A 25,780-nucleotide genomic window follows, 5' to 3' on the forward strand; every position below is an offset into this window, starting at 1 on the left:
CTCAAAGCTTTAACCACTGCTAGCAACTCCCTGTCCCCCACATCGTAGTTACGCTCCGCCGAACTGAGCTTCTTCGAAAAGAAAGCGCAGGGGCGGAGTTTCAATGGCGCACCCGAGCGCTGTGATAGCACGGCACCCACCCCAGCCTCGGATGCGTCCACCTCCACTACGAACGCTAAAGACGGGTCCGGGTGCGCCAATACGGGTGCGTCGGTGAACAGCGTCTTCAATTTCTTGAAGGCTCCGTCCGCCTCCGTCGACCATCGCAAACGCACCGGCCCCCCCTTCAGCAGTGAGGTAATGGGAGCCGCTACCTGGCCAAAACCCCGGATAAACCTCCGGTAGTAATTGGCAAAGCCTAAAAACCGCTGCACCTCCTTCACCGTGGTTGGAGTCGGCCAATTACGCACGGCCTTAATGCGGTCACACTCCATCACCACCCCCGTGGTGGAAATGCGATAACCCAGAAAGGAGACGGCCCGTTTGGAAAACTCACACTTCTCAGCCTTAACGTATAGGTCATGCTTCAGCAGTCTACCAAGCACCTTGCGCACCAGGGACACATGCGCGGAGCGGGTGGCGGAATATATCAGAATGTCATCGATATATACAATCACGCCCTGCCCGTGCAGGTCCCTGAGAATCTCGTCAACAAAGGATTGAAAGACGGCTGGAGCATTTTTCAACCCATACGGCATGACGAGGTACTCATAATGGCCCGATGTGGTACTAAAGGCGGTTTTCCACTCGTCTCCCTTCTTGATACGCACCAGGTTATACGCGCTCCTGAGATCCAGTTTTGTGAAGAACTGCGCTCCGTGAAATGATTCCACCGCCGTAGCGATGAGAGGTAGTGGGTAACTAAACCCCACCGTAATAGCGTTTAGACCTCGGTAATCAATGCACGGACGCAGACCTCCCTCCTTTTTCTTCACAAAAAAGAAACTCGAGGAAGCGGGTGAGATGGAGGGCCGAATGTACCCCTGTCCCAGGGATTCCGTGACATATGTCTCCATAGCCGCCGTCTCCTCCTGTGACAAGGGGTACACGTGACTCCTGGGAAGCGCAGCGTTAACCTGGAGATCTATCGCACAATCCCTCTGTCGATGAGGTGGTAATTTAGTCGCCCTCTTTTTACAAAAAGCGATCGCCAAATCGGCGTATTCGGGGGGAATGCGCACGGTGGACACCTGGTCTGGACTCTCCACCGACGTGGCACCTATGGAAACTCCTAGACACCTACCTGAACACTCCTCTGACCACCCCTGGAGAACCCCCTGTTTCCACGAAATACGGGGATTGTGACCAGCCAGCCAGGGGACCCCCAGCACCACCGGAAACGCAGGCGAGTCAATAAGGAAAAAACGAATGCGTTCCTTATGATTCCCCAGCGTTACCATGTCCAGTGGCACCGTAGACTCCCTGACTAGCCCTGACCCTAATGGTCGGCTATCTAGGGAGTGCACGGGGAAAGGAGAATCTATCGGCACCCGCGGAATGCCCAGCTTAATGGCAAGTCCACGGTCCATAAAATTCCCAGCTGCGCCTGAATCGACTAGCGCCCTATGCTGGGAAGAGGGAAAAAAATTTGTAAACAAAACAGGTAAAAACACATGACCAACAGGGGGTTCTGGGTGAATCTGGTGCTGACTCACCTGAGGTAACCGAGAAGTGTTCTGCCTACCATCTCGACTCCCAGACTGGCTCCTCCGGCACCGGTCAGCCGTGTGTCCTCTCCGACCACAGCTGGTGCAGGAGGAGCCACCTCCTCCGGTGCCCCTTGGCACGGCCCCCCCTACCTCCATAGGGGTAGGGGCGGGGGTGCACGGGGGTGGAACGGGCAGGACCCTCTCCGAACGCCCGCGGGCAGCCAGCAAGTTGTCCAGTCGTATGGACATATCTATCAGTTCGTCCAGGGACAGAGCTGTGTCCTGACAGGCCAGCTCCCTGCGGACGTCCGCCCGGAGACTGCAGCGGTAGTGGTCTATGAGGGCCCTGTCGTTCCACCCCGCCCCAGCAGCCAAGGTCCTGAAGTCCAGCGCGAAGTCCTGGGCACTCCTCGTCTCCTGCCTGAGGTGGAACAGCCGTTCACCCGCCGCTCTTCCTTCCGGAGGGTGGTCGAACACGGCCCGAAAGCGGCGGGTGAACTCCGGGTAGTGGTCCCTCGCCGAGTCTGGACCGTTCCAGACCGCATTAGCCCACTCCAGAGCTCTGCCCGTCAGGCAGGAAACGAGGGCACTCACGCTCTCCTCCCCCGTGGGAGCAGGTCTAACGGTGGCCAGGTACAGCTCAAGCTGGAGCAAAAACCCCTGGCACCCAGCCGCCGCCCCATCGTACTCCCTCGGGAGCGCCAGACGAAGCGCGCCAGAGCCAGACGTCATGGGAGGCGAAGATGGCTGTATCGGGGCAGGTGGAGGTGGAGAGAGGATACCACTTCTCTCCCATCTGTCCATCCTCTCCATCATCTGGTCCATTGCCGATCCGATGCAATGGAGGACTGTCGTGTGGTGGAGTACGCGTTCCTCCATCGAGGGCAGAGGAGTGGCCGCTGCTCCCGCTGATTCCATGCCTTCTATCGTGGTGCGGGATTCTGTTAAGGCTTGGTAATTGTGGAGGAGGAATGAGGCGCAGGAACCAGCGAACACAGGGTAGTGGTGTTTTTAATATACACTCACCAAAAAAAAACAAATGTTCCCACACACAGGGGAGAAAATACATGCGGCGTACAACAACGTCGACATGAACACAAGCCGTCACACAAGAAACAATCATTAATCCCGCACGAACAGGAGCGGGCCAGCTAAACTAAATAGCCCCTCTAATGGCTAATTGACCACAGGTGTCACAAAATAAAAAAAGGGAAAAGCAAAAGGGAATCGGTGGCAGCTAATAGGCCGGTGACGACGACCGCCGAGCGCCACCCAAGCAGGAGGGGGCGCCACCGTCGGTGGGAATCGTGACAGGTGGAAACTGAGCTGCACTTCTTAACCTCCTGCCAAATGTATGACCATATTAGAGACACATATTTCCCTCAGATTACACAGATCCACAAATAATTCGAAAACAAACCTGATTTTGATAAACTCCCAAATCTACTGGGTGAAAGACCACAGTTTTTAAAAAATGTATTTTTATTTTTATTATCTTTATTTAATCAGGTAGGCCAGTTGAGAACAAGTTCTCATTTACAACTGCGACCTGGCCAAGATAGAGAAAAGCAGTGCGACACAAACAACAACACAGAGTTACACTTGGAATAAACAAACATACAGTCAATAACCCAATAGAGAAATAAAGTATATATACAGTGTGTGCAAATGAGGTGAGATATGGGAGGTAAGGCAATAAATAGGCTATAATGGCAAAATAATTACAATTTAGCAATTAAACACTGGAGTGATAGATGTGCAGAAGATGAATGTGCAAGTAGAGATACTGGGGTGCAAAGGAGCAAAAACATTTATAACAGTATTTACAGATGGGCTATGTACAGGTGTAGTGATCTGTGAGCTGCTCTGACAGCTGGTGCTTAAAGCTAGTGAGGGAGATATGGGTCTCCAGCTTCAGAGATTTTTGCAATTCGTTCCAGTCATTGGCAGCAGAGAACTGGAAGGAAAGGCGGCCAAAGGAGGAATTGGCTTTGGGGGTGACCAGTGAGATATACCTGCTGGAGTGCGTGCTGCGGGTGGGTGCTGCTATGGTGACCAGTGAGCTGAGATAAGGCGGGGCTTTACCAAGCAAAGACTTATAGATGACTTGGAGCCATTGGGTTTGGCGACGAATATGAAGTGAGGGCCAGCCAACGAAAGCATACAGGTCGCAGTGGTGGGTAGTATTTGGGGCTTGGTGACAAACGGATGGCACTGTGATAGACTGCATCCAATTTGCTGAGTAGAATGTTGGAGGCTATTTTGTAAATGACATTGCCGAAGTCAAGGATCGGCAGAATAGTCTGTTTTACGAGGGTATGTTTGGCAGCATGAGTGAAGGATGCTTTGTTTGGAAGTAGGAAGCCAATTCTAGATTTAATTTTGGATTGGAGATGCTTAATGTTAGTCTGGAAGGAAAGTTTACAGTCTAACCAGACACCTAGGTATTTGTAGTTGTCCACATATTCTAAATCAGAACCGTCCAGAGTAGTGATGCTGGACGGGCGGGCAGGTGCGGGCAGCGATCGGTTGAAGAGCATGCATTTAGTTTTACTAGCATTTAAGAGCAGTTGGAGGCCACGGAAGGAGAGTTGTATGGCATTGAAGCTCGTCTGGAGGTTAGTTAACACAGTGTCCAAAGAAGGGCCAGAAGTATACAGAAGGATGTCGTCTGCGTGGAGGTGGATCAGAGACTCACCAGCAGCAAGAGCGACATCATTGATGTACACAGAGAAAAGAGTTGACCCGAAAGTTGAACCCTGTGGCACCCCCATAGAAACTGCCAGAGGTCCGGACAACAGGCCCTCCGATTTGACACACTGAACTCTATCTGAGAAGTAGTTGGTGAACCAGGCGAGGCAGTCATTTGAGAAACCAAGGCTGTTGAGTCTGCCGATAAAAATGTGGTGATTGACAGAGTCGAAAGCCTTGGCCAGGTCGATGAATACAGCTGCACAGGCCGGGGTGTTAAGCATGTCCCAGTTTAGGTCACCTAACAGTACGAGCTCTGAAGATAGATGGAGGGCAATCAATTCACATATGATGTCCAGGGCACAACTGGGGGCAGAGGGTGGTCTATAGCAAGCGGCAACGGTGAGAGACTTGTTTCTGGAAAGGTGGATTTTTAAAAGTAGAAGCTCGAATTGTTTGGGTACAGACCTGGATAGTAAGACAGAACTCTGCAGGCTATCTCTGCAGTAGATTGCAACTCCGCCCCCTTTGGCAGTTCTATCTTGTCGGAAAATGTTATAGTTAGGGATGGACATTTCAGGGGTTTTGATGGCCTTCCTAGGTCAGGATTCAGACACAGCTTGTTCATTTATATTGTTTATTTCACTTTTGTATATTATCTACCTCACTTGCTTTGGCAATGTGAACATATGTTTCCCATGCCAATAAAGCCCCTTGAATTGATTTGAATTGAGAACAGATAATACCTCAGATCTCTCTGTCATTCACCCTCTCGGGAAAATGAACAGACAATCCATGGGGACTTTAAAACACCATCACCTAGTTGGTTTAGAATACGTTTTGTCGTCAAGCAGGAATCAAACAAACTCCAATATCTAATGAATCTAACTTGATAACTTAGTTGTGTTTTCCAGGCAAATCTTGATGTTACGAAGAAAATCCTGTTCAGTATTATTGATCTCTTCAGAAGCATCTCTCCAGGCTCCTTAACAGTCTCCTCAATGTGTGTGAATTGGCCCCAGCACTATCCTGTATGGAAGTGAATGGGAGGAGGTTTTTTGTATGGAAGTGAATGGGAGGAGGTTTTTTGTATGGAAGTGAATGGGAGGAGGTTTTTGTATGGAAGTGAACGAGAGGAGGTTTTTGTATGGAAGCGAATGGGAGGTTGTTTTTGTATGGAAGTGAATGGGAGGAGGTTTTTGTATGGAAGTGAATGGGAGGGGGCTCTTGTACGGAAGTGAACGAGAGGAGGTTTTTGTATGGAAGCGAATGGGAGGTTGTTTTTGTATGGAAGTGAATGGGAGGTTGTTTTGTTATGGAAGTGAATGGGAGGAGTTTTTTGTATGGAAGTGAATGGGAGGGGGCTCTTGTACGTAAGTGAATGGGAGGAGGTTTTTGTATGGAAGTGAATGGGAGGTTGTTTTTGTATGGAAGTGAATGGGAGGAGTTTTTTGTATGGAAGTGAATGGGAGGGGGCTCTTGTACGTAAGTGAATGGGAGGAGGTTTTTGTATGGAAGTGAATGGGAGGTTGTTTTTGTACGTAAGTGAACGAGAGGAGGTTTTTGTATGGAAGTGAATGGGAGGTTGTTTTTGTATGGAAGTGAATGGGAGGAGTTTTTTGTATGGAAGTGAATGGGAGGAGGTTTTTGTACGGCGTCTCTATGTGAATATATCACCGTGGCCCCCTGTCCCCACAGTGTTAAAGCATCACACAAAAACATGAATTCTCTCTCGTTCTCTCTTCTTTCTCTTCCCTCCTTCCCCCCCACCCTGTCTCTCTCTCTATCTCTCTACCCATCTCTCCTTCTCAGTATCTGTCTGTAGCAGCAGGTGTGTTGATATGGGGGTTCCTGGAGTTGGATCCTGTTCCGACCTGACTCTTTCTATTTCTGTCAGCAGCGCTAAGAAAAGCAGAAGGGAGGAAGCAGAAGAGAAGACAGGAGGAAAGGAGGGGACAGGTAATGTTATGTTTCCGTTTCGTCCTATAATGGAGTTGACGCCTCTCTAAGTCTCTAAAACGCCTCCCCTCTTCACCCAACAACTCCCACCCCCCCCTCCATGCAGCATCATGTGACAGTAACTGTCTGTCACAGAGCATGGCTGTCAACCTCAGGTCCTAAACTTGCAGAACCATCTAACGTGATTGTAACTTCCATTTGATCATATCTGCTGGTAGTAACAGTATCATATTATTGATCAGAAAGATGCAATATCAATCAGGGATTAATATGTATTCAAAGGGAATCTTAAATATGTTTTATTTTTGTTTCATATCTCAAATCATGGAATTTAATTGAATCCAGGATAGAATAGACTCATGGTTTGATTTCTGTGTAATCTGACATTTACCCTCCAGAGGTCAGTGTAAGATCATAACTGAGAAACATCTCCCTTTTTAATCAAAGAGTTTAATTTGATACAAGGGTAGGCCTATATACCAGGGACACCTGGATGACAGTCAGACAGTCAGAGAAACACCCATATACTGTTTGTTATATATATCTCTGAAAGTGTAGGACCACTGACTTGGCCTGCAGGTAAGAGGACATCAACTCTAGTATGGTGGTTGGCACCTGTACTCTCCTATCTCATAGGATCAGTTATCTGATGCAAAAACAATAACTGAAGGATGGTTTAATGTAACATACTATCATGTATGTGATAGTAACATACTACCATTCATACTGACAGGCAGACTGTTCACTCTCCTTCTTCCTTAGACCTCTCACCTGTTCATTGGACCAGGAAGTAATATTATAGACCAGGAAGTTATGTCATATCCTGCTGCTATAATATCAGTTTGAGTACAAAATATGCCTCTTCCCACGTATCTCTCTCTCTCTCTCTCTCTCTCTCTCTCTCTCATTTTACAATTCAATTCAATTTGCTTTATTGGCATGACGTAACAATGTACATATTGCCAAAGCTTACTTTGGATATTTACAATATGAAAAGTCTTCCCTGTGGCTCAGTTGGTAGAGCGTGTGCAATGGTGTGTGAACTACCCCCCCCAGAGATATCAACCACACTAGCTGAACTACCCCCCCCCCCAGAGATATCAACCACACTAGCTGAACTACCCCCCCCCCCCCCAGAGATATCAACCACACTAGCTGAACTACCCCCCCTCCCCCAGAGATATCAACCACACTAGCTGGACTACCCCCCCAGAGATATCAACCACACTAGCTGAACTACCCCCCCCCCCCCAGAGATATCAACCACACTAGCTGAACTACCCCCCCCCCCAGAGATATCAACCACACTAGCTGAACTACCCCCCCCCCCAGAGATATCATCCACACTAGCTGAACTACCCCCCCCCCGAGATATCAACCACACTAGCTGAACTACCCCCCCTCCCCCAGAGATATCAACCACACTAGCTGAACTACCCCCCCCCAGAGATATCATCCACACTAGCTGAACTACCCCCCCCCCAGAGATATCAACCACACTAGCTGAACTACCCCCCCCCCAGAGATATCATCCACACTAGCTGAACTACCCCCCCCCCCCAGAGATATCAACCACACTAGCTGAACTACCCCCCCCAGAGATATCAACCACACTAGCTGAACTACCCCCCCCCCCAGAGATATCAACCACACTAGCTGAACTACCCCCCCCCCCCCCAGAGATATCAACCACACTAGCTGAACTACCCCCCCCCCCAGAGATATCAACCACACTAGCTGAACTACCCCCCCCAGAGATATCAACCACACTAGCTGAACTACCCCCCCCCCCCAGAGATATCAACCACACTAGCTGAACTACCCCCCCTCCCCCAGAGATATCAACCACACTAGCTGAACTACCCCCCCCAGAGATATCATCCACACTAGCTGAACTACCCCCCCCCCCAGAGATATCAACCACACTAGCTGAACTACCCCCCCCAGAGATATCAACCACACTAGCTGAACTACCCCCCCCCCAGAGATATCAACCACACTAGCTGAACTACCCCCCCCCCAGACATATCAACCACACTAGCTGAACTACCCCCCCCCCAGAGATATCAACCACACTAGCTGAACTGCCCCCCCCCCCCAGAGATATCAACCACACTAGCTGAACTACCCCCCCCCCAGAGATATCAACCACACTAGCTGAACTACCCCCCCAGAGATATCAACCACACTAGCTGAACTACCCCCCACAGAGATATCAACCACACTAGCTGAACTACCCCCCCCCCCCCCAGAGATATCAACCACACTAGCTGTGCCTCTGTTCTGAGGCATCGTGCTGTACAGGAAGCACAGTAATACACAGCCCTGTTCCCAACTTCCTGGTGGTTGATTCTTACTGGCAGTGAGGAGGAGAGCCAGAGTCACACGCACTTCATACTGACAGGCAGACTGTTCACTCTCCTTCTTCCTTAGACCTCTCACCTGTTCATTGGACCAGGAAGTAATATTATAGACCAGGAAGTTATGTCATATCCTGCTGCTATAATATTAGTTTGAGTACAAAATATGCCTCTTCCCACGTATCTCTCTCTCTCTCTCTCTCTCTCTCTCATTTTTCAATTCAATTCAATTTGCTTTATTGGCATGACGTAACAATGTGCATATTGCCAAAGCTTACTTCGGATATTTACAATATGAAAAGTCTTCCCTGTGGCTCAGTTGGTAGAGCGTGTGCAATGGTGTGTGCAATGCCAAGGTTGTGGGTTTGATTCCCACGGGGGGCCAGTACAACATTTTTTTTTTTAAATGCATGAAATGTATGTATTCACTACTGTAAGTTGCTCTGGATAAGAGTGTCTGCTAAATGACTAAAATGTAAATGTAATAAGAATCAAAAATGTCAATGGGACAACAGTAACAACAATAACCAAGGGTCAAAATAACCATACATTCAACAATAACAATAGCCATACAGTAGAGTACATGTGCAGGTTTATTGGTCTGTCAGACACTGTCCCTCAACTTATGGCAGGCAGCAATGTAGTGCGCTGCCAACCCACAGCTCTCTGCGTCCTCCCCCAACAGGACGGGTAGCCTGTTCTCATCAGAGAGGTCTTTGAAACCTTGAATAAGGGTTTCAAATTTGGGGAAATGACACTCTCTAATTGTTTTATATTTTTGACATTTTGTCAGGAAACGCAGCTCCGTCTCAGGTTCTGCTGTTGTGCAGTGGTTGCACAGCCTTTCCTCTACAGGGAGCCAGGTTTTCCTGTGTCTACCCTTCTCAATGGCAAGACTGTGCTCACTGAGCCTGTACTTTGTCAAGGTTTTTCTAAGGTTTTGATCAGTAACCATGGTCAAATAGTTAACCACGGTGTACTGTAGATTTAGGGCCAGATAGCGCTGCATTTTGCTTTGTGCTTGTGCTTGTGTTTCCCAATAAGCAATGTAGTTTTGTTTTGACTGTGTTGTAATTTGGTTTATTCTGATTGATTGGATGTTCTGGTCCTAAGGCTTCAGTGTGTTAGTAGAACAGGTTTGTGAACTCAGCCCCAGGACCAGATGGATGAGGGGACTATTTTCTTTGCTCAGCTCTTGGCATTGCAGGGCTTGGTAATGATATGAGAGGGGGTCACTGTATTTTAGATGTTTCCAAAACTTAATTGCTCTTTTTTGAGTTTTTATTATTAGTGGATATTGGCCTAAATTGCCCTGCATGCATTGTTTGTAGTTTTCCTCTAGACATGTAGGAAAATCTTACAGAACTCTGCATGCAGGGTTTCAATGGGGTGTTTGTCCCATTTGATGAAATCTTGTTTTGCAAGTGGACCCCACACCTCGCTGCCATAAAGTGCAATTGGTTCAATGACACGTTCAATTAGTTTTAGCCAAATATTAAATTTGTTTTTTAATGGTGTAGCATGCCCTGCGTGCTTTCTCTCTCAGTTCATTCACTGCCTCATTAAGGTGTCTAGTTGAGCTTAAATAATTGTAGTGTGTGCAGTACTGTATATATTTTGTACCATTTGAGAACTTTGGTCTAATTCCCTGAGATCTGGATCTTCTCTGGAAAATCATAATTTTTGTCTTTTTGGGGTTTACTGCCAGGGTCTGGCAGTACTGCTCTAGCAGATCCAGGCTCCACTGTAGGTCATGTGCTGTGGGTGACAGCAGGCATAGGTCATCTGCGAAGAGTAGGCATTTAACCTCTGAATTGTGGAGACTAACACCAGGGGCCGAGGATTTTTCTAGAATAGTGTCCAATTTGTTGATGTAAATATTGAAGATTGCAGGGCTCAGATTGCAACCCTGACGAAGGCCCCGTCCCTGGTTAAAGAATTTTGTTATTTTCTTGCCAATTTTAATGCTGCACGTATAGCCAGTATACATTGATTGAATTATGTCATATGTTTTACCCCCTACACCACTTTCAATAACTTTGTAGAACAGTCCTGTACGCCAAATAGAATCAAATGCTTTTTGGAAGTCGATAAAGCAAGCGTATATTTTGGTATTATTTTGGTGGACAAGTTTATCTATCAGGGTGTGTAGGGTATAAATATGATCAGCCGTGCGATGTTTTGGTATAAATCCAATTTGGCTTTTACTCAAGACATTGTGCTTATTAAGGAAGTTTAGAACTCTTACATTTATAATACTACAGAAAACCTTCCCCAGGTTACTGTGCACACAAATGCCTCTGTAATTGTTAGGGTCAAATTTGTCTCCGTTCTTAAAGATTGGAGTTAGGAGTCCTTGATTCCAGATGTCAGGGAAATAACCTACACTCAGGATCAAATTAAACAGTTTTAATATAACCAATTGAAATTTTGCACTAGTGAGTTTGAGCATCTCATTTAGGATGCCATCAGGTCCGCATGCTTTTTAAATTTGAGGGCCTGAAGTTTTTTATAGAACTCCTGGGGAGTCCAATGGATTTTGATTGTCCTTTATAGCCTTTTCTAATCCATTCAGCTTCTCATGAATTTGGCATTGTTCTGCATTTGTGTCAATTTGAACGGTGTTGTATAGTGTTTTAAAATGGGTCCTAATTCAGACACCTGTCCTCTCCTGTCTGGACTACTGCAACTTGGCTGGGCTCCCCACTTGTGCCATCAAACCCCCCGCAACTTATCCAGGACGCTGCAGCCCACCTGGTTTTCAACCTTCTCATGTTTTCTCATGTCACTCCACTCCTCCGTACATTCCACTGGCTTCCAGTCGAAGCTCACATCCACTACAAGACCATGGTGCTTACCTACGGAGCAGCAAGAGGAACTGCCCCTCCCTACCTCCAGGCAATGCTCAAACCTTACATCCCAAACTGAGCACTCCGCTCTACCACCTCAGGTCTTTTGGCCATACCACCCCAACAGGAGGGCTCCCGCTCAGCCCAGTCCAAACTCTTCTCTGTCCTGGCACCCCAATGGTGGAACCAGCTTCCCCCTGAAGCTAGGACAGCAGAGTCCCACCGCCATCAGATAATCCTTTGGAGAACACTTTTTGGTTCCAAGTAGAAAAAGGTTCAACATGGAACTCAAAAGAGTTTTACCTGTCCTATGGGGAAAAACCCTTTATGAAACAATTTTTTTCTAAGAATGTACTGATAGCTACTTTATTGAGGAAAAATGTACTTTCTATGCCTGTGATATGTGGTTGTCCCACCCAGCTACAGTTGAAGTCGGAGGTTTACGTATACCTTAGCCAAATACATTTAAACTCAGTTTTTCATCATTCCTGACATTTAATCCTGGTAAAAATTCCCTGTCTTAGGTCAGTTAGGATCACCATTTTATTTTAAGAATGTGAAATGTCAGAATAATAGTAGAGAGAATTATTTATTTCAGCTTTAATTTCTTTCATCACATTCCCAGTGGGTCAGAAGTTTACATACACTCAATTAGTATTTGGTAGCATTGCCTTTAAAATGTTTAACTTAGGTCAAACGTTTCGGGTTGCCTTCCACAAGCTTCCCACAATAAGTTGGGTGAATTTTGGCCCATTCCTCCTCACAGAGCTGGTGGAACTGAGTCAGGTTTGTAGGCCTCCTTGCTCGCACACGCTTTTACAGTTCTGCCCACACATTTTCTATAGGATGAGGTCAGGGCTTTGTGATGGCCACTCAAATACCTTGACTTTGTTGTCCTTAAGCCATTTTGCACAACTTTGGATGTATGCTTTGAGTCATTGTCCATTTGGAAGACCATTTGTGACCAAGCTTTAACTTCCTGACTGATGTCTTGAGATGTTACTTCAATATATACCTATAATTTTCCTCCTCATGATGCCATCTACTTTGAAGTGCACCAGTCCCTCCTGCAGCAAAGCACCCCCACAACATGATGCCGCCACCCCCGTGCTTCACGGTTGGGATGGTGTTCTTCGGCTTGCAAGCCTCCTGCGTTGTCTTGGCTGTGTGCTTAGAGTCGTTGTCCTGTTGGAAGGTGAACCTTCACCCCAGTCTGAGGTTCTGAGCGCTCTGGAGCAGGTTTTCATCAAGGATCTCTCTGTACTTGGCTCCGTTCATCTTTCCCTCAATCCTGACTAGTCTCCCAGTCCCTGTCCACTGAAAAACATCCCCACAGCATGATGCTGCCACCACCATGCTTCACCGTAGGGATGATGCCAGGTCATTGTGGGGTATTGAGTCATTATGGGTTGTCTATTTTGTGAAGTGCACCAGTCCCTCCTGCAGCAAAGCACCCCCATAACATGATGCTGCCACCCCCGTGCTTCACGGTTGGGATGGTGTTCTTCAGCTTGCAAGCATCCCTCTTTTTCCTCCAAACATAACGACGGTCATTATGGCCAAACAGTTTTATTTTTGCTTCATCAGACCAGAGGACATTTCTCCAAAAAGTATGATCTTTGTCCCCATGTGCAGTTGCAAACTGTAGTCTGGCTTTTTTATGGCGGTTTATGAGCAGTGGCCTCTTCCTTGCTGAGCAGCCTTTCAGGTTATGTCGATATAGGACTCGTTTTACTGTGGATATAGATACTTTTGTACCTGTTTCCTCCAGCATCTTCACAAGTTCCTTTGCTGTTGTTCTGGGATTGATTTGCACTTTTCACACCAAAGTACATTCATCTCTAGGAGACAGAACGCGTCTCCTTCCTGAGCGGTTTGAGGCTGTGTGGTACCATGGTGTTTATACTTGCGTACTATTGTTTGTACAGATGAACGTGGTACCTTCAGGCGTTTGGAAATTGCTGATTTCTTTTGCTTTTCCCATGATATCAAGCAGAGTCACTGAGTTTGAAGGTAGGCCTTGAAATACATCCACAGATACACCTCCAATTGACTCAAATGATGTCAATTAGCCTATCAGAAGCTTCTAAAGCCATGACATAATTTTCTGGAATTTTCCAAGCTGTTTAAAGGCACAGTCAACTTATTGTATGTAAACTTCTGACCCACTGGAATTGTGATACAGTGAAATAATCTGTCTGTAAATAATTGTTGGAAAAATTACTTGTGTCATGCACAAAGTAGATGTCCTAACCGACTTGCCAAAACTATAGTTTGTTAACAAGACATTTGTGGAGTGGTTGAAAAACGAGTTTTAATGACTCCAACCTAAGTGTATGTAAATGTCCGACTTCAACTGTACTTTAAGATGAATTCACTAACTCTAAATCGTTCTGGATAAGAGCATCTGCTAAATGACCAACATGTACATGTAAATGTATACGTTGTTTTAGAGCAGTGAAGCAGGCCTGAGTCAGTGTGCTGAGCTGGCAGCACAGTAGTACACAGCAGAGTCTCCAGACTTTAAATCCCTAATCAGTATAGAGGAGTCTAAATGTTCTTCTTTCCCCAGAGAATAAGCCACCACGTCCATGGTTCTGTTGGTGTTCTGTTTGTACCAGAACATTCTATAGAACTCAGCGTGTTCTGTTTGTACCAGAACATTCTATAGAACTCAGCGTGTTCTGTTTGTACCAGAACATTCTATAGAACTCAGCGTCATCTTGAGAACATTCTGGAGTCTTCTATCCTCCCTGTATTGAAAAAAAAGAGTTGGAGGATGTTGAACGATGTTGATCCTGTAGGTAGAAAAATGTCATAATAAATTAAACAGAGTTATAATTATTGTACTGATGATGTCTTACAGGTTGAATATATTTCTTACTGGTGTTCAGGTGATACAATACTAATACACAATACTACTTCATACTTAGATGAGAGAATTGTGAATGGACACGCCAACTACTCTTTCTCTCTCCATCCCTCTCTCTCTCCCTCCCTCTTGCTCTCTTTTGCTCTCTTGTCTCTGGACAAAAGGAATGCATAGGTGAGGATTATGATCTTCGACTACAGCTCAGCCTTCAATACCACAGTGCCCTTTAAGCTGACCACAAATCTCACAGCCCTGGAACTGAACTCCTCCCTATGCATCTGGTTCCTGGACTTCCTGTCGGGCCGCACCCCTGGTGGTGAAGCTAGGCAAACATGACCTCCTACACACTGATCCTCAACAAGGGTGCGTCCTCAGTCCCCTCCTGTAGTCCCTGTATACCCACGACTATGTGACCTCACACAGTTCCAACTCCAACATCACGCCTGACGGTGTGGTGCCAGGTAAACAACCTCTCCCTTAACGTTAGCAAAATAAAGGAGCTGACTGTGGACTTGAGGAGGAACCAGGCCGGACACGCCCCCATCCTCATCAACGGGGTCGCCATGGAGATGGGCAAAAGCTTCAAGTTACTCGGCATACACATCTCAGAGGAACTGAAATGGTCAAACCACACGGACACAATTGGTGTAGAAGACACCATTGAGAGCATACCGTCAGGCTGCATCACACATTACATCTGTACCCTGTGACTAGTAACTCTCTACATTTAAATATTTGGAACAGTGCCCTCCACAGTACCCTCCACAGTACCCTCCACAGTGTCCTCCATAGTGCCCTCCACAGTGCCTCCACAGTGCCCTCCACAGTGCCCTCCACAGTGCCTCCACAGTGCCCTTCACAGTGCCCTTCACAGTGCCCTCCACAGTGCCCTCCACAGTGCCCTCCATAGTGCCCTCCACAGTACCCTCCACAGTGCCCTCCATAGTGCCCTCCACAGTACCCTCCATAGTGCCCTCCACAGTGCCTCCACAGTGCCCTCCACAGTGCCCTCCACAGTGCCTCCACAGTGCCCTTCACAGTGCCCTTCACAGTGCCCTCCACAGTACCCTCCATAGTGCCCTCCCCAGTGCCCTCCACAGTACCCTCCACAGTACCCTCCACAGTACCCTCCATAGTGCCCTCCACAGTACCCTCCATAGTGCCCTCCCCAGTACCCTCCACAGTGCCCTCCCCAGTGCCCTCCACAGTACCCTCCACAGTACCCTCCATAGTGCCCTCCACAGTGCCTCCACAGTACCCTCCACAGTACCCTCCATAGTGCCCTCCACAGTGCCTCCACAGTGCCCTCCCCAGTGCCCTCCACAGTACCCTCCATAGTGCCCTCCACAGTGCCCTCCCCAGTGCCCTCCACAGTGCCTCCACAGTACCCTCCATAGTGCCCTCCACAGTACCCTCCATAGTGCCCTCCACAGTGCCTCCACAGTGCCCTCCACAGTACCCTCCATAGTGCCCTCCACAGTGCCTCCACAGTGCCCTTCACAGTGTCCTCCATAGTGCCCTCGGTAGTGCCCTCCATAGCAGCTTGTATGAGCTATAGTTCCCACTTGGAGTCATACTATTTATACTATACAGCTAACTATTTGAATAGCCTGATGGCCTCAATTCGTCGGGGCGTGGACTCTACAAGGTGTCGAAAGCGTTCCACAGGGTTGCTGGTCCATGTTGACTACAATGCTTCCCACAGTTGTGTCAAGTTGTCTGGATGTCCTTTGGGTGGTGGACCATTCTTGGGCTCCCGAGTGGCGAAGCGGTCTAAGGCACTGCATCTCAGTGTTAGAGGCATCACTACAGACCCTGGTTCAATTCCAGGCTGTATCACAACCGGCCGCGATTGGGAGTCCCAAAGGGCGAAGCACAATTGGCCCAGCGTTGTCCGGGTTAGGGTTTGGTCTGGGTAGGCTGTCATTGTAAATAAGAATTTGTTTAACTGACTTGCCCAGTTAAATAAATTCCCAGCAGCGTTGCAGTTTTTGACACAAACTGGTGCGCCAACCACCTACTACCATACCCCGTTCAATGGTACTTAAATATTTAGTCTTGCCAATTCACCCTCTGAATGGTACACATGCACAATCCATGTCTCAATTGTCGCAAGGCTGTGCCATGGGCGGAGTTTGCCATTGGACCAGTGGCGACTTGTCATTCAGGGCAGGTGGGGCAAACCCACATTTTTTGTGGCTTGCCTGTTTTGCATGTTATTTTGGCATTAACCTCTGGACAGGCTCGACGGACATCCAGCGAAAAATCCTATCGCCATTTGCATAACAAAATTTAATATATATATTTTTTCAAATATAGGACTATTTTAAATCGTTTTATAGATACACCTCTCCTGAATTGAACCACGTTGTCCGATTTCAAAAAGGCTTTACAGCAAAAGCAAAACATTAGATTATGTTAGAGGAGTATATCGTAAAAGTAGCCACATAGCCATTTTCCGACCAACCACATGCATCACAAATAACCAAAAAACAGCTAAATGCAGCACTAACCTTTGACAATCTTCATCAGATGACACTCCTAGGACATCATGTTACACAATACATGCATTCTTTTGTTCGATAAAGTTCATATTTATATATAAAAACAGCATTTTACATCGGCGCGTGACGTTGACTAACTATTTTCCCTCAAATGCGTCCGGTGAAACAGCGCTACAATTTACTAAATTACTATTCGAAAACATTTTTAAAATGTAATATTGTCATTCTAAGATTTATAGATTAGCATCTTTTGAAAGCACCTGCAATGCCAGATTTAAAAATAACTTTACTGGGTAATCACACTTTGCGATAAAAGGGGATGCGATACTCAGAAAAATAGGCTAGCAATTCAGGTCAGCGCCATCTTGGAACAATCGCATATTAAATCTAGTCTTGTATACTATTGTCAATAATCCCTTACCTTTGATTATCTTCATCAGAAGGCACTTCCAGAAATTCCAGGTCCACAACAAATGTATTTTCGTTCGAAAAAGTTAATCCTTCATGTCTTCTTGTTAGCGCGTTCTGAAGGCTGCACCAAAAGTACCGTCGTGCGCGGGACTCCTCTCTTACCAAAATGGATTTTTTTTTATTTAAGTACGTTCAAACATGTCAAACGTTGTATAACATAAATCTTTAGGGCCTTTTTCAACCAGAGCTCCAATAACATTCAAGGGGGACGATTGCATTGTCTTTCAAAACGTTTCGAAAGGGGAGGGTAGCCAGGGGCACCATAATGGTGATGGCCCTCCCCATGTGACCACGTTCCACAGACTTTCATTCTGTCAGTTTTCACAGTAGAAAGCTCAAACCACTTTGTAAAGACTGGGGACATCTAGTGGAAGCAATAGGAAGTGCTCAATGAACCATAGCTCACGGTGTGATTTATAGGCAAAGTGATGAAGTTGAGTCCGCAATTCAGAATTCCACATCCTGTTACGATCTGACTCGGGGTTTTGACTGCCATATGAGTTCTGTTATACTCACAGACACCATTCAAACAGTTTTAGAAACTTTAGGGTGTTTTCTATCCACAAGTATTAATTATATGCATATCCTAGCTTCTGAGTTTGAGTAGGAGGCCGTTTAAAATGGGCACGAATTTCTTTCAAAAATCGCTGTAGCGCCCCCTATCTCACATATCAGTTCACAAACAACGTAAAAAATATATATCATTCAGTTAACCTCTTACATCTAGACGTTCCGCTAGCGGAACACCTGCTCCAATATCCAATGATAGGCGTGGCGCGAATTACGAATTCCTCAAAAATACAAAAACTTCAATTTTTCAAACATATGACTATTTCACAGCATTTTAACCTGTTAGGGCTAGGGGGCAGTATTGACACGGCTGGATAAAAAACATACCCGATTTAATCTGGTTACCACTCCTACACAGTAACTAGAATATGCATATACTTATTACATATGGATAGAAAACACCCTAAATTTTCTAAAACTGTTTGAATGGTGTCTGTGAGTATAACAGAACTCAAATGGCAGGTCAAAACCTGAGAGATTCCTTTACAGGAAGTGGCCTGTCTGACTATTTCTTGAACTTCTTTTCCATCTCTATCATTTACTAAGGATCTCTGCTCTAACGTGACACTTCCCACGTCGTCCATAGGCGCTCAGAGCCCGGGAAAAAACAGAATGTCGTCATTCCAGCCCCAGGCTGAAACACATTATCGCCTTTCTCAAGTGGCCGATCAAGGGACACTGGGCTTATGCGCGTGACCCGACCGCCCCCGCCTTTGGGATTTTTTCCTCTGTTTGCCGAAAAGGAGATTCCCTGTCGGAATATTATCGCTTTTCTACGAGAAAAATGTCGTAAAAATTGATTTTAAACAGCGGTTGACATGCTTCGAAGTACGGTAATGGAATATTTAGAATTTTATTGTCACGAATTGTGCCATGCGTGCGACACTTCTTTACTATTTCGGATAGTGTCTGGAACGCACGAACAAAACGCCGCTATTCGGATATAACGATGGATTATTTTGGACCAAACCAACATTTGTTATTGAAGTAGCAGTCCTGGGTGTGCATTCTGACGAAGACAACAAAAGGTAATCAAACTTTTATAATAGTAAATATGATTATGGTGAGTGCTAAACTTGCCGGGTGTCTAAATAGCGAGCCCGTGATGCCTGGGCTATGTACTTAGAATATTGCAAAATGTGCTTTCACCAAAAAGCTATTTTAAAATCGGACATATCGAGTGCATAGAGGAGGTCTGTATCTATAATTCTTATAATAATTGTTATGCTTTTTGTGAACGTTTATCGTGAGTAATTTAGTAAAATGTTAGCGAAATCCCCGGAAGTTTGTTTTTCTTTCGTTGTAAAGCCTTTTTGAAATCAGACAGTGTGGTTAGATTAACGAGAGTCTTGTCTTTAAATAGCTGTAAAATAGTCATATGTTTGAGAAATTGAAGTAATAGGATTTTTAAGGTTTTGAAAATCGCGCCACAGGCTGGCAGTGGCTGTTACGTAGGTGGGACGAATTCGTCCCGCCTAGCCCACAGAGGTTAAAGACAAGACTCTCCTTTATCTAACCACACTGTCCGATTTCAAAAAGGCTTTACAGCGAAAGAAAAACATTAGATTATGTCAGCAGAGTACCAAGCCAGAAATAATCAGACACCCATTTTTCAAGCTAGCATATAATGTCACAAAAACCCAGAAGACAGCTAAATGCAGCACTAACCTTTGATGATCTTCATCAGATGACACACCTAGGACATTATGTTATACAATACATGCATGTTTTGTTCAATCAAGTTCATATTTATATCAAAAAACAGCTTTTTACATTAGCATGTGATGTTCAGAACTAGCATACCCCCCGCAAACTTCCGGGGAATTTGCTAACAATTTACTAAATTACTCACGATAAACGTTCACAAAAAGCATAACAATTATTATAAGAATTATAGATACAGAACTCCTCTATGCACTCGATATGTCCGATTTTAAAATAGCTTTTTGGTGAAAGCACATTTTGCAATATTCTAAGTACATAGCCCAGCCATCACGGGCTAGCTATTTAGACACCCGGCAAGTTTAGCCTTCACCAATATCAGATTTACTATTATAAAAGTTCGATTACCTTTTGTTGTCTTCGTCAGAATGCACTCCCAGGACTGCTACTTCAATAACAAATGTTGGTTTGGTCCAAAATAATCCATCGTTATATCCGAATAGCGGCGTTTTGTTCGTGCGTCCCAGACACTATCCGAAATGGTAAATCAGGGTCGTGCGCATGGCGCAATTCGTGACAAAAAAATTCTAAATATTCCATTACCGTACTTCGAAGCATGTCAACCGCTGTTTAAAATCTATTTTTATGCAATTTATCTCGTAAAAAAGCGATAATATTCCGACCGGGAATCTCCTTTTCGGCAAACAGAGGAAAAATCACAAAGACGGGGGCGGCCAGGGCACGCGCCTAAGCCCACAGTCCCTTGATCGGCCACTTGAGAAAGGCGATAATGTGTTTCAGCCTGGGGCTGGGATGACGACATTCAGGTTTTTCCCGGGCTCTGAGCGCCCATGGAAGACGTAGGAAGTGTCACGTTAGAGCAGAGATCCTTTGTAAAAGATAGAGATGGCAAAGAAGTTCAAGAAATGGTCAGACAGGCCACTTCCTGTAAAGGAATCTCTCAGGTTTTGACCTGCCATTTGAGTTCTGTTATACTCACAGACACCATTCAAACAGTTTTAGAAACTTTGGAGTGTTTTCTATCCAAAGACAATAATTATATGCATATTCTAGTTACTGGGCAGGAGTAGTAACCAGATTAAATCGGGTACGTTTTTTATCCAGCCGTGAAAATACTGCCCCCTAGCCATAACAGGTTAATAAAGCTGCATACAAACATGGTCTTTTTTTGTTTTCTTCAGTAAAGCAGCTCCAAAACGCAGGTGTTTCAGCCTAGCTCAGTGCTTTCTGTGGTGGTGGGGCAGCCAGCAGAAAATAGTAGCGTTGTGCCTTGATTGGCTCAGTGTTCTGTCACTCAATGGGAAACTTAGTAATGGTAGACAGAAAATTCTAGCCCTTTTGGTCCTGTCATTTAGTTATATTACAAGTGCCCTTCCAGGAAGGCTCAAGGTCATTGGCAAAAGATACAATGACAGCAAATCACATTATTCACTACCATTCAAAAGTTTGGGGTCACTTAGAAATATCCTTGTTTTTGAAATAAATGTTTTTTTGGCCATTAAAATAACATCAAATTGATCAGAAATACAGTGTAGACATTTTTAATGTTGTAAATGACTCTTGTAGTTGGAAACGGCTGAATTATAATGGAATATCTACATAGGCGTACAGAAGCCCATTATCAGCAACCATCACTCCTGTGTTCCAATGGCACGTTGTGTTGGCTAATCCAAGTTTATCATTTTAAAAGTCTAATTGATCATTTAGAAAACCATTTGCAATTATGTTAGCACAGAAAACTGTTGTTCTGATTAAAGAAGCAATAAAACTGGCCTTCTTTAGACTAGTTGAGTATCTGGAGCATCAGCATTTGTGGGTTCGATTACAGGCTCAAAATGGCCAGAAACAAATAACTTTCTTCTGAAAATCGGCAGTCTATTCTTGTTCTGAGAAATGAAGGCTATTCCATGTGAGAAATTGCCAAGAAACTGAAGATCTAGTACAACGCTGTGTACTACCCCCTTCACAGAACAGCACAAACTGGCTCTAACCAGAATAGGAAGAGGAGTGGGAGGCCCCGGTGCACAACTGAGCAAGAGGACAAGTACATCAGATTGTCTAGTTTGAGAAACAGACGCCTCACAAGTCCTCAACTGGCAGCTTCATTAAATAGTATTCGCAAAACACCAGTCTCAACGTCAACAGTGAAGAGGCGATTCCGGGATGCTGGCCTTCTAGTCAGAGTTGCAAATAAAAAGTCATATCTCAGACTGGCAAATACAAATAAAAGATTAAGATGGGCAACAAAACATTGACACTGGAGAGAGGAACTCAAAATTTCAGCCCTTTGAGTCCTGCCATAGAGTTATATTACAAGTGCCCTTCCAAGAAGGCTCAAGGTCATTGGCCACAGATACAATTATGTCAAATCACGTTATATCTACCGTAGCTTAGATTGGACTGATCACGTCAACATCATACTTTCAAAGTATTAGCTAGCAATCATCATCATGAATCAAGTCGACAATCTACTGGCAAATTCTTTTTAATCCTTGTCGTATAAAGAGAAATAATGAAGAGAAATCATGGAATAAACGTATCTGTGCTCATCAGCCGTTGGACATAAAGATTACACAACAAGTTGGAAATTTCAAATTCAAAAATGAGTCATTTGGAAGGAATCAGTGGCTCACTGCAAGCATTGCAAAGCGAGGTTGCCGTGGAGATGGTTAGAAACTTCAAGTTCCTCGGCAAGACGACAGTAGAGTGTCTAGCCACTAGCCTGTTATTCACTGTGGCTGTGTTTTTTCCCCCCCAGAGTTCCCACCATAAATCCAGAGAATGTCAGACTTTGATGATAAAGTTTGATTACAAAATTTGCCCACAAAGGACCGCCGCGCCACCTTCCTGTTTAAGGGAGCACATCGCAAGATCAGTCCAAAAATGTCTTGAATGCTGCTGCATAAATGATATAATATACCAGGGAGATATGAATACTGTAGCTAAGAAAGTAATACTGAGTGTATGTTGTGTAGTAAGCTGTTAGTAGCCCATGTGCCTCACCCTAATAATTTGGTCTATTTTCACCTCTTAATTTCGTCTACTGTTCTGACTTGGTGGTACACATGTAGCCTATAACCCGTTTTAGAGAAATGTAATCATCAAATATTGTAAGAGCTTCATTGTGTGTTTTATATGCCCCCTTTAATTATCCTACAGTTCTGACTTGGTATAGAGGGAGTACACTGTAAGAACGGCCCATGTTCTGAATTCTGTGGCTGTACATTTCAAAAGTGCTGAACAAATAGTTATATTGACTACGTCCGTCGTCACTCATTAATGTCTTAATCGAAATTATGGATTGCCTCTTATCTGCTTGTCGTCCTCTTATGCCATAGCTTGTTCATCTCAATTGTCAGTAGAAACCACATTTGTTTAACCAAGTCAGCCATATCAGCTATGTGTTTTTTAAAAGGCAGTAAATGAGGCTGAATGAACTGTTTCGCTGCCAGACAAGGCTCCGCTGATAACCAGGTGTAGCAGTGGTAAGGTGTTGGGACTCTGCTGTTGGGACTCTGCTGTTGGGACAGCTTTATGTACTGTAGGCCCTAACAGTTTGTGGGCACTGTTTGTCACCGTTCTAGTGCAGTTAATGTATTGTTTAGTGTTGTGTTGTGTAGAGGCTTTGCTGGCATGCATCCCACTTTTTTTTGTTTGTTGCCCCACCTAGATTTACGTACTAAAATCACCACCGCTGGTGCCTACTGCTATTTGACATATCGTGGCCTGAGATTTGCTGAAACAAAAAAACACTACTACTTTGAATGGCATGTCTGCTTCCTGCTTAGCCAATGTTTGCAATGGCGATGGAAAAACAACAACATTTCATCGCTATTTAGACCGCGTTCGCTAGCAGAGTGAGCATTATTTACGAAGAGAATCCATCAGAAGAAGCTTCGGGGACCTATGATGACCTATGACCTATGAGAAGAAGAGAATCCATCAGAAGAAGCTTCGGGGACCTATGATGACCTATGACCTATGACCTATGAGAAGAAGAAAAGAAAGGTCTGAGAGAAGTTGGATCAGCAGCTTTATTATAACATTATTATAACGTTATTATAACGCTTTTATAACGTTATTTCATCTTAACGATCTGCACTGCTTGAAAGAGCAAATATAAATAAATATAGGATGACCCAGTGAGCAAACAGTGTGGAAAATATGTCATTTAATAGAACATCTGGAGAGGGGAGAGATACAAAATAAAAGTTCAAGTTAAATTTAAGCAGAAAAATGAACTATTTGTAGTAAGATAATTTCTTACTTCTAACAAGAAAACAAATTGGGTCTGTGCTGGATTCTGTATATTGTGACCTACTGTACACACTTTGGCTTTCATTACTACTGCTCCCACTGACCCTGATCAACTGTTTTCCTTTACCTGACACCACAATACATGTCACGCCCCCTGACCTTAGAGATCCTTTTATGTCTCTATTTTGGTTGGTCAGGGCGTGAGTTGGGGTGGGCATTCTATGTCCTTTTTTCTATGTTTGGTATTTCTTTGTTTCGGCCGGGTATGGCTCTCAATCAGGGACAGCTGTATATCGTTGTTGCTGATTGGGAGCCATACTTAGGCAGCCTGTTTTCCTTTGGGTTTTGTGGGTGGTTGTTTTCTGTTTAGTCATTTGTTACCTGACAGAAGTGTTTGGCTGTTGTCTTTTGTTTATTTGTAAAGTGTTCTCTTTTTTCCATTAAATTACAAAGATGAGCACTAACCACACTGCGCCTTGGTCTACTCCATTCAACAGCCGTTACAATACATGATACAAGACCAGAGTAGAAAGCTGGTGCCTGCGTTTCGATTTCCTGTGAGTGAGTGTGTGTCAGGTTTTGAGCGAGAGACAGACATCTATCCACATCACTGTGTGACTGGCTGCGCAGAAATACACAGCAGAGTCTGCTGATGTTAGGTTGGAGATGACCAGAGATCCCTTCAGGGTGTCCTCTCTCTTCAGCTGAAACCTCTCCTTGAACAGACCCTCGTAGTTAGGCTCTGTGGCGCTGTAACCGTACCCTATCAAATCAAAGTTTATCATCAGGATACATGTGGTAGGATGAAATGCACCTCTCCTCAACAACAATAGGGTTTAGAAGTCGGTGGCAGCAGTCACATGATGGATCGTCACCTATCAGAGTCATAGCAGGACTGGCCTGTTTCTGTTGGTACCACAGCATCACCACCAGGTTATTGTCATTGTGGCTACAGTGGACCTCCACGCGGTCTCTTTCCTTCACTGTCAGGGAAGGAGACTGATGAAACTCTGCACACTTTACATGAGCTGTGAAAGAGACAGTTCAGACAGAGGATGACGATGATGAGTTCAGAGTTCACCAAAGCTTGGGAAGAGAGAGTGCTATTTCGATACAGTCCCATGTAACTTTAATACAATACTTAGCTATAATATTTAGTCATATTCAGATTGAGGAAATCTCACGTGGAAATAAGATGAAGAACAAGCCGAGTCCAAGTGTTGTTGGAGACATCCTTCTACATACACAGTGCCAGCTACCTCCCAAAGCTGTCTTGTGTAAAGAGAGTAAGTGAGAGAAGAGAGAGAGAGAGGAGAGAGCGAAAGAGCAGAGAGAGAGAGAGAGTGAGAGAGAGAAGAGAGAGAGAAAGAGCAGAGAGAGAGTAAGCGAGAGAGAGAGGGAGAGAGAGGAGAGAGAGAAAGAGAGAGAGAGGAGAGAGAGAAAGAGAGAGAGAGCGAGAGAGCGCGAGAGAGAGAGAGAGAGAGAGAAAGAGCAGAGAGAAAGAGAGAGAGAGCGAGAGAGCGACTTAAAGAGAAAGAGAGAGTTTTATTCATCATCACATCCTCTTGATTACTGTTCTAATATCTGGGCTGTAGCTCCCCCTATCGGAGAGAGACCCTGCCAGGTAACATCAGTCAGGTGTAGAGAGATATAAACCCTGCCAGGTAACATCAGTCAGGTGTAGAGATATAAACCCTGCCAGGCAACATCAGTCAGGTGTAGAGAGATATAAACCCTGCCAGGTAACATCAGTCAGGTGTAGAGAGATATAAACCCTGCCAGGTAACATCAGTCAGGTGTAGAGAGATATAAACCCTGCCAGGTAACATCAGTCAAGTGTAGAGAGATATAAACCCTGCCAGGTAACATCAGCCAGGTGTAGAGAGATATAAACCCTGCCAGGTAACATCAGTCA

General features: G+C 45.1%; 1 protein-coding gene across 1 annotated transcript in view; it reads right to left on the reverse strand.

Moving 5' to 3' along the window:
- LOC106578466 (M1-specific T cell receptor beta chain) overlaps positions 1–25,198 on the reverse strand; it is a 36,431-nt gene extending 11,233 nt beyond the window's left edge. The window contains exons 1-4 of the mRNA XM_045706178.2: positions 25,050–25,198; positions 24,741–24,893; positions 24,477–24,628; positions 2,093–2,100 (exon numbers count right to left, since the gene is read on the reverse strand). Coding sequence (XP_045562134.1) covers positions 2,093–2,100; positions 24,477–24,628; positions 24,741–24,893; positions 25,050–25,098 — 362 coding nt within the window. The 5' untranslated portion in view covers positions 25,099–25,198. The remainder of the gene's footprint in view (positions 1–2,092; positions 2,101–24,476; positions 24,629–24,740; positions 24,894–25,049) is intronic.
- Positions 25,199–25,780: the final 582 nt, after the last annotated feature.

The sequence above is a fragment of the Salmo salar genome, chromosome 01 (assembly GCF_965601325.2).
Source record: "Salmo salar chromosome 01, fSalSal1, whole genome shotgun sequence".
Classification (NCBI taxonomy): domain Eukaryota; kingdom Metazoa; phylum Chordata; class Actinopteri; order Salmoniformes; family Salmonidae; genus Salmo; species Salmo salar.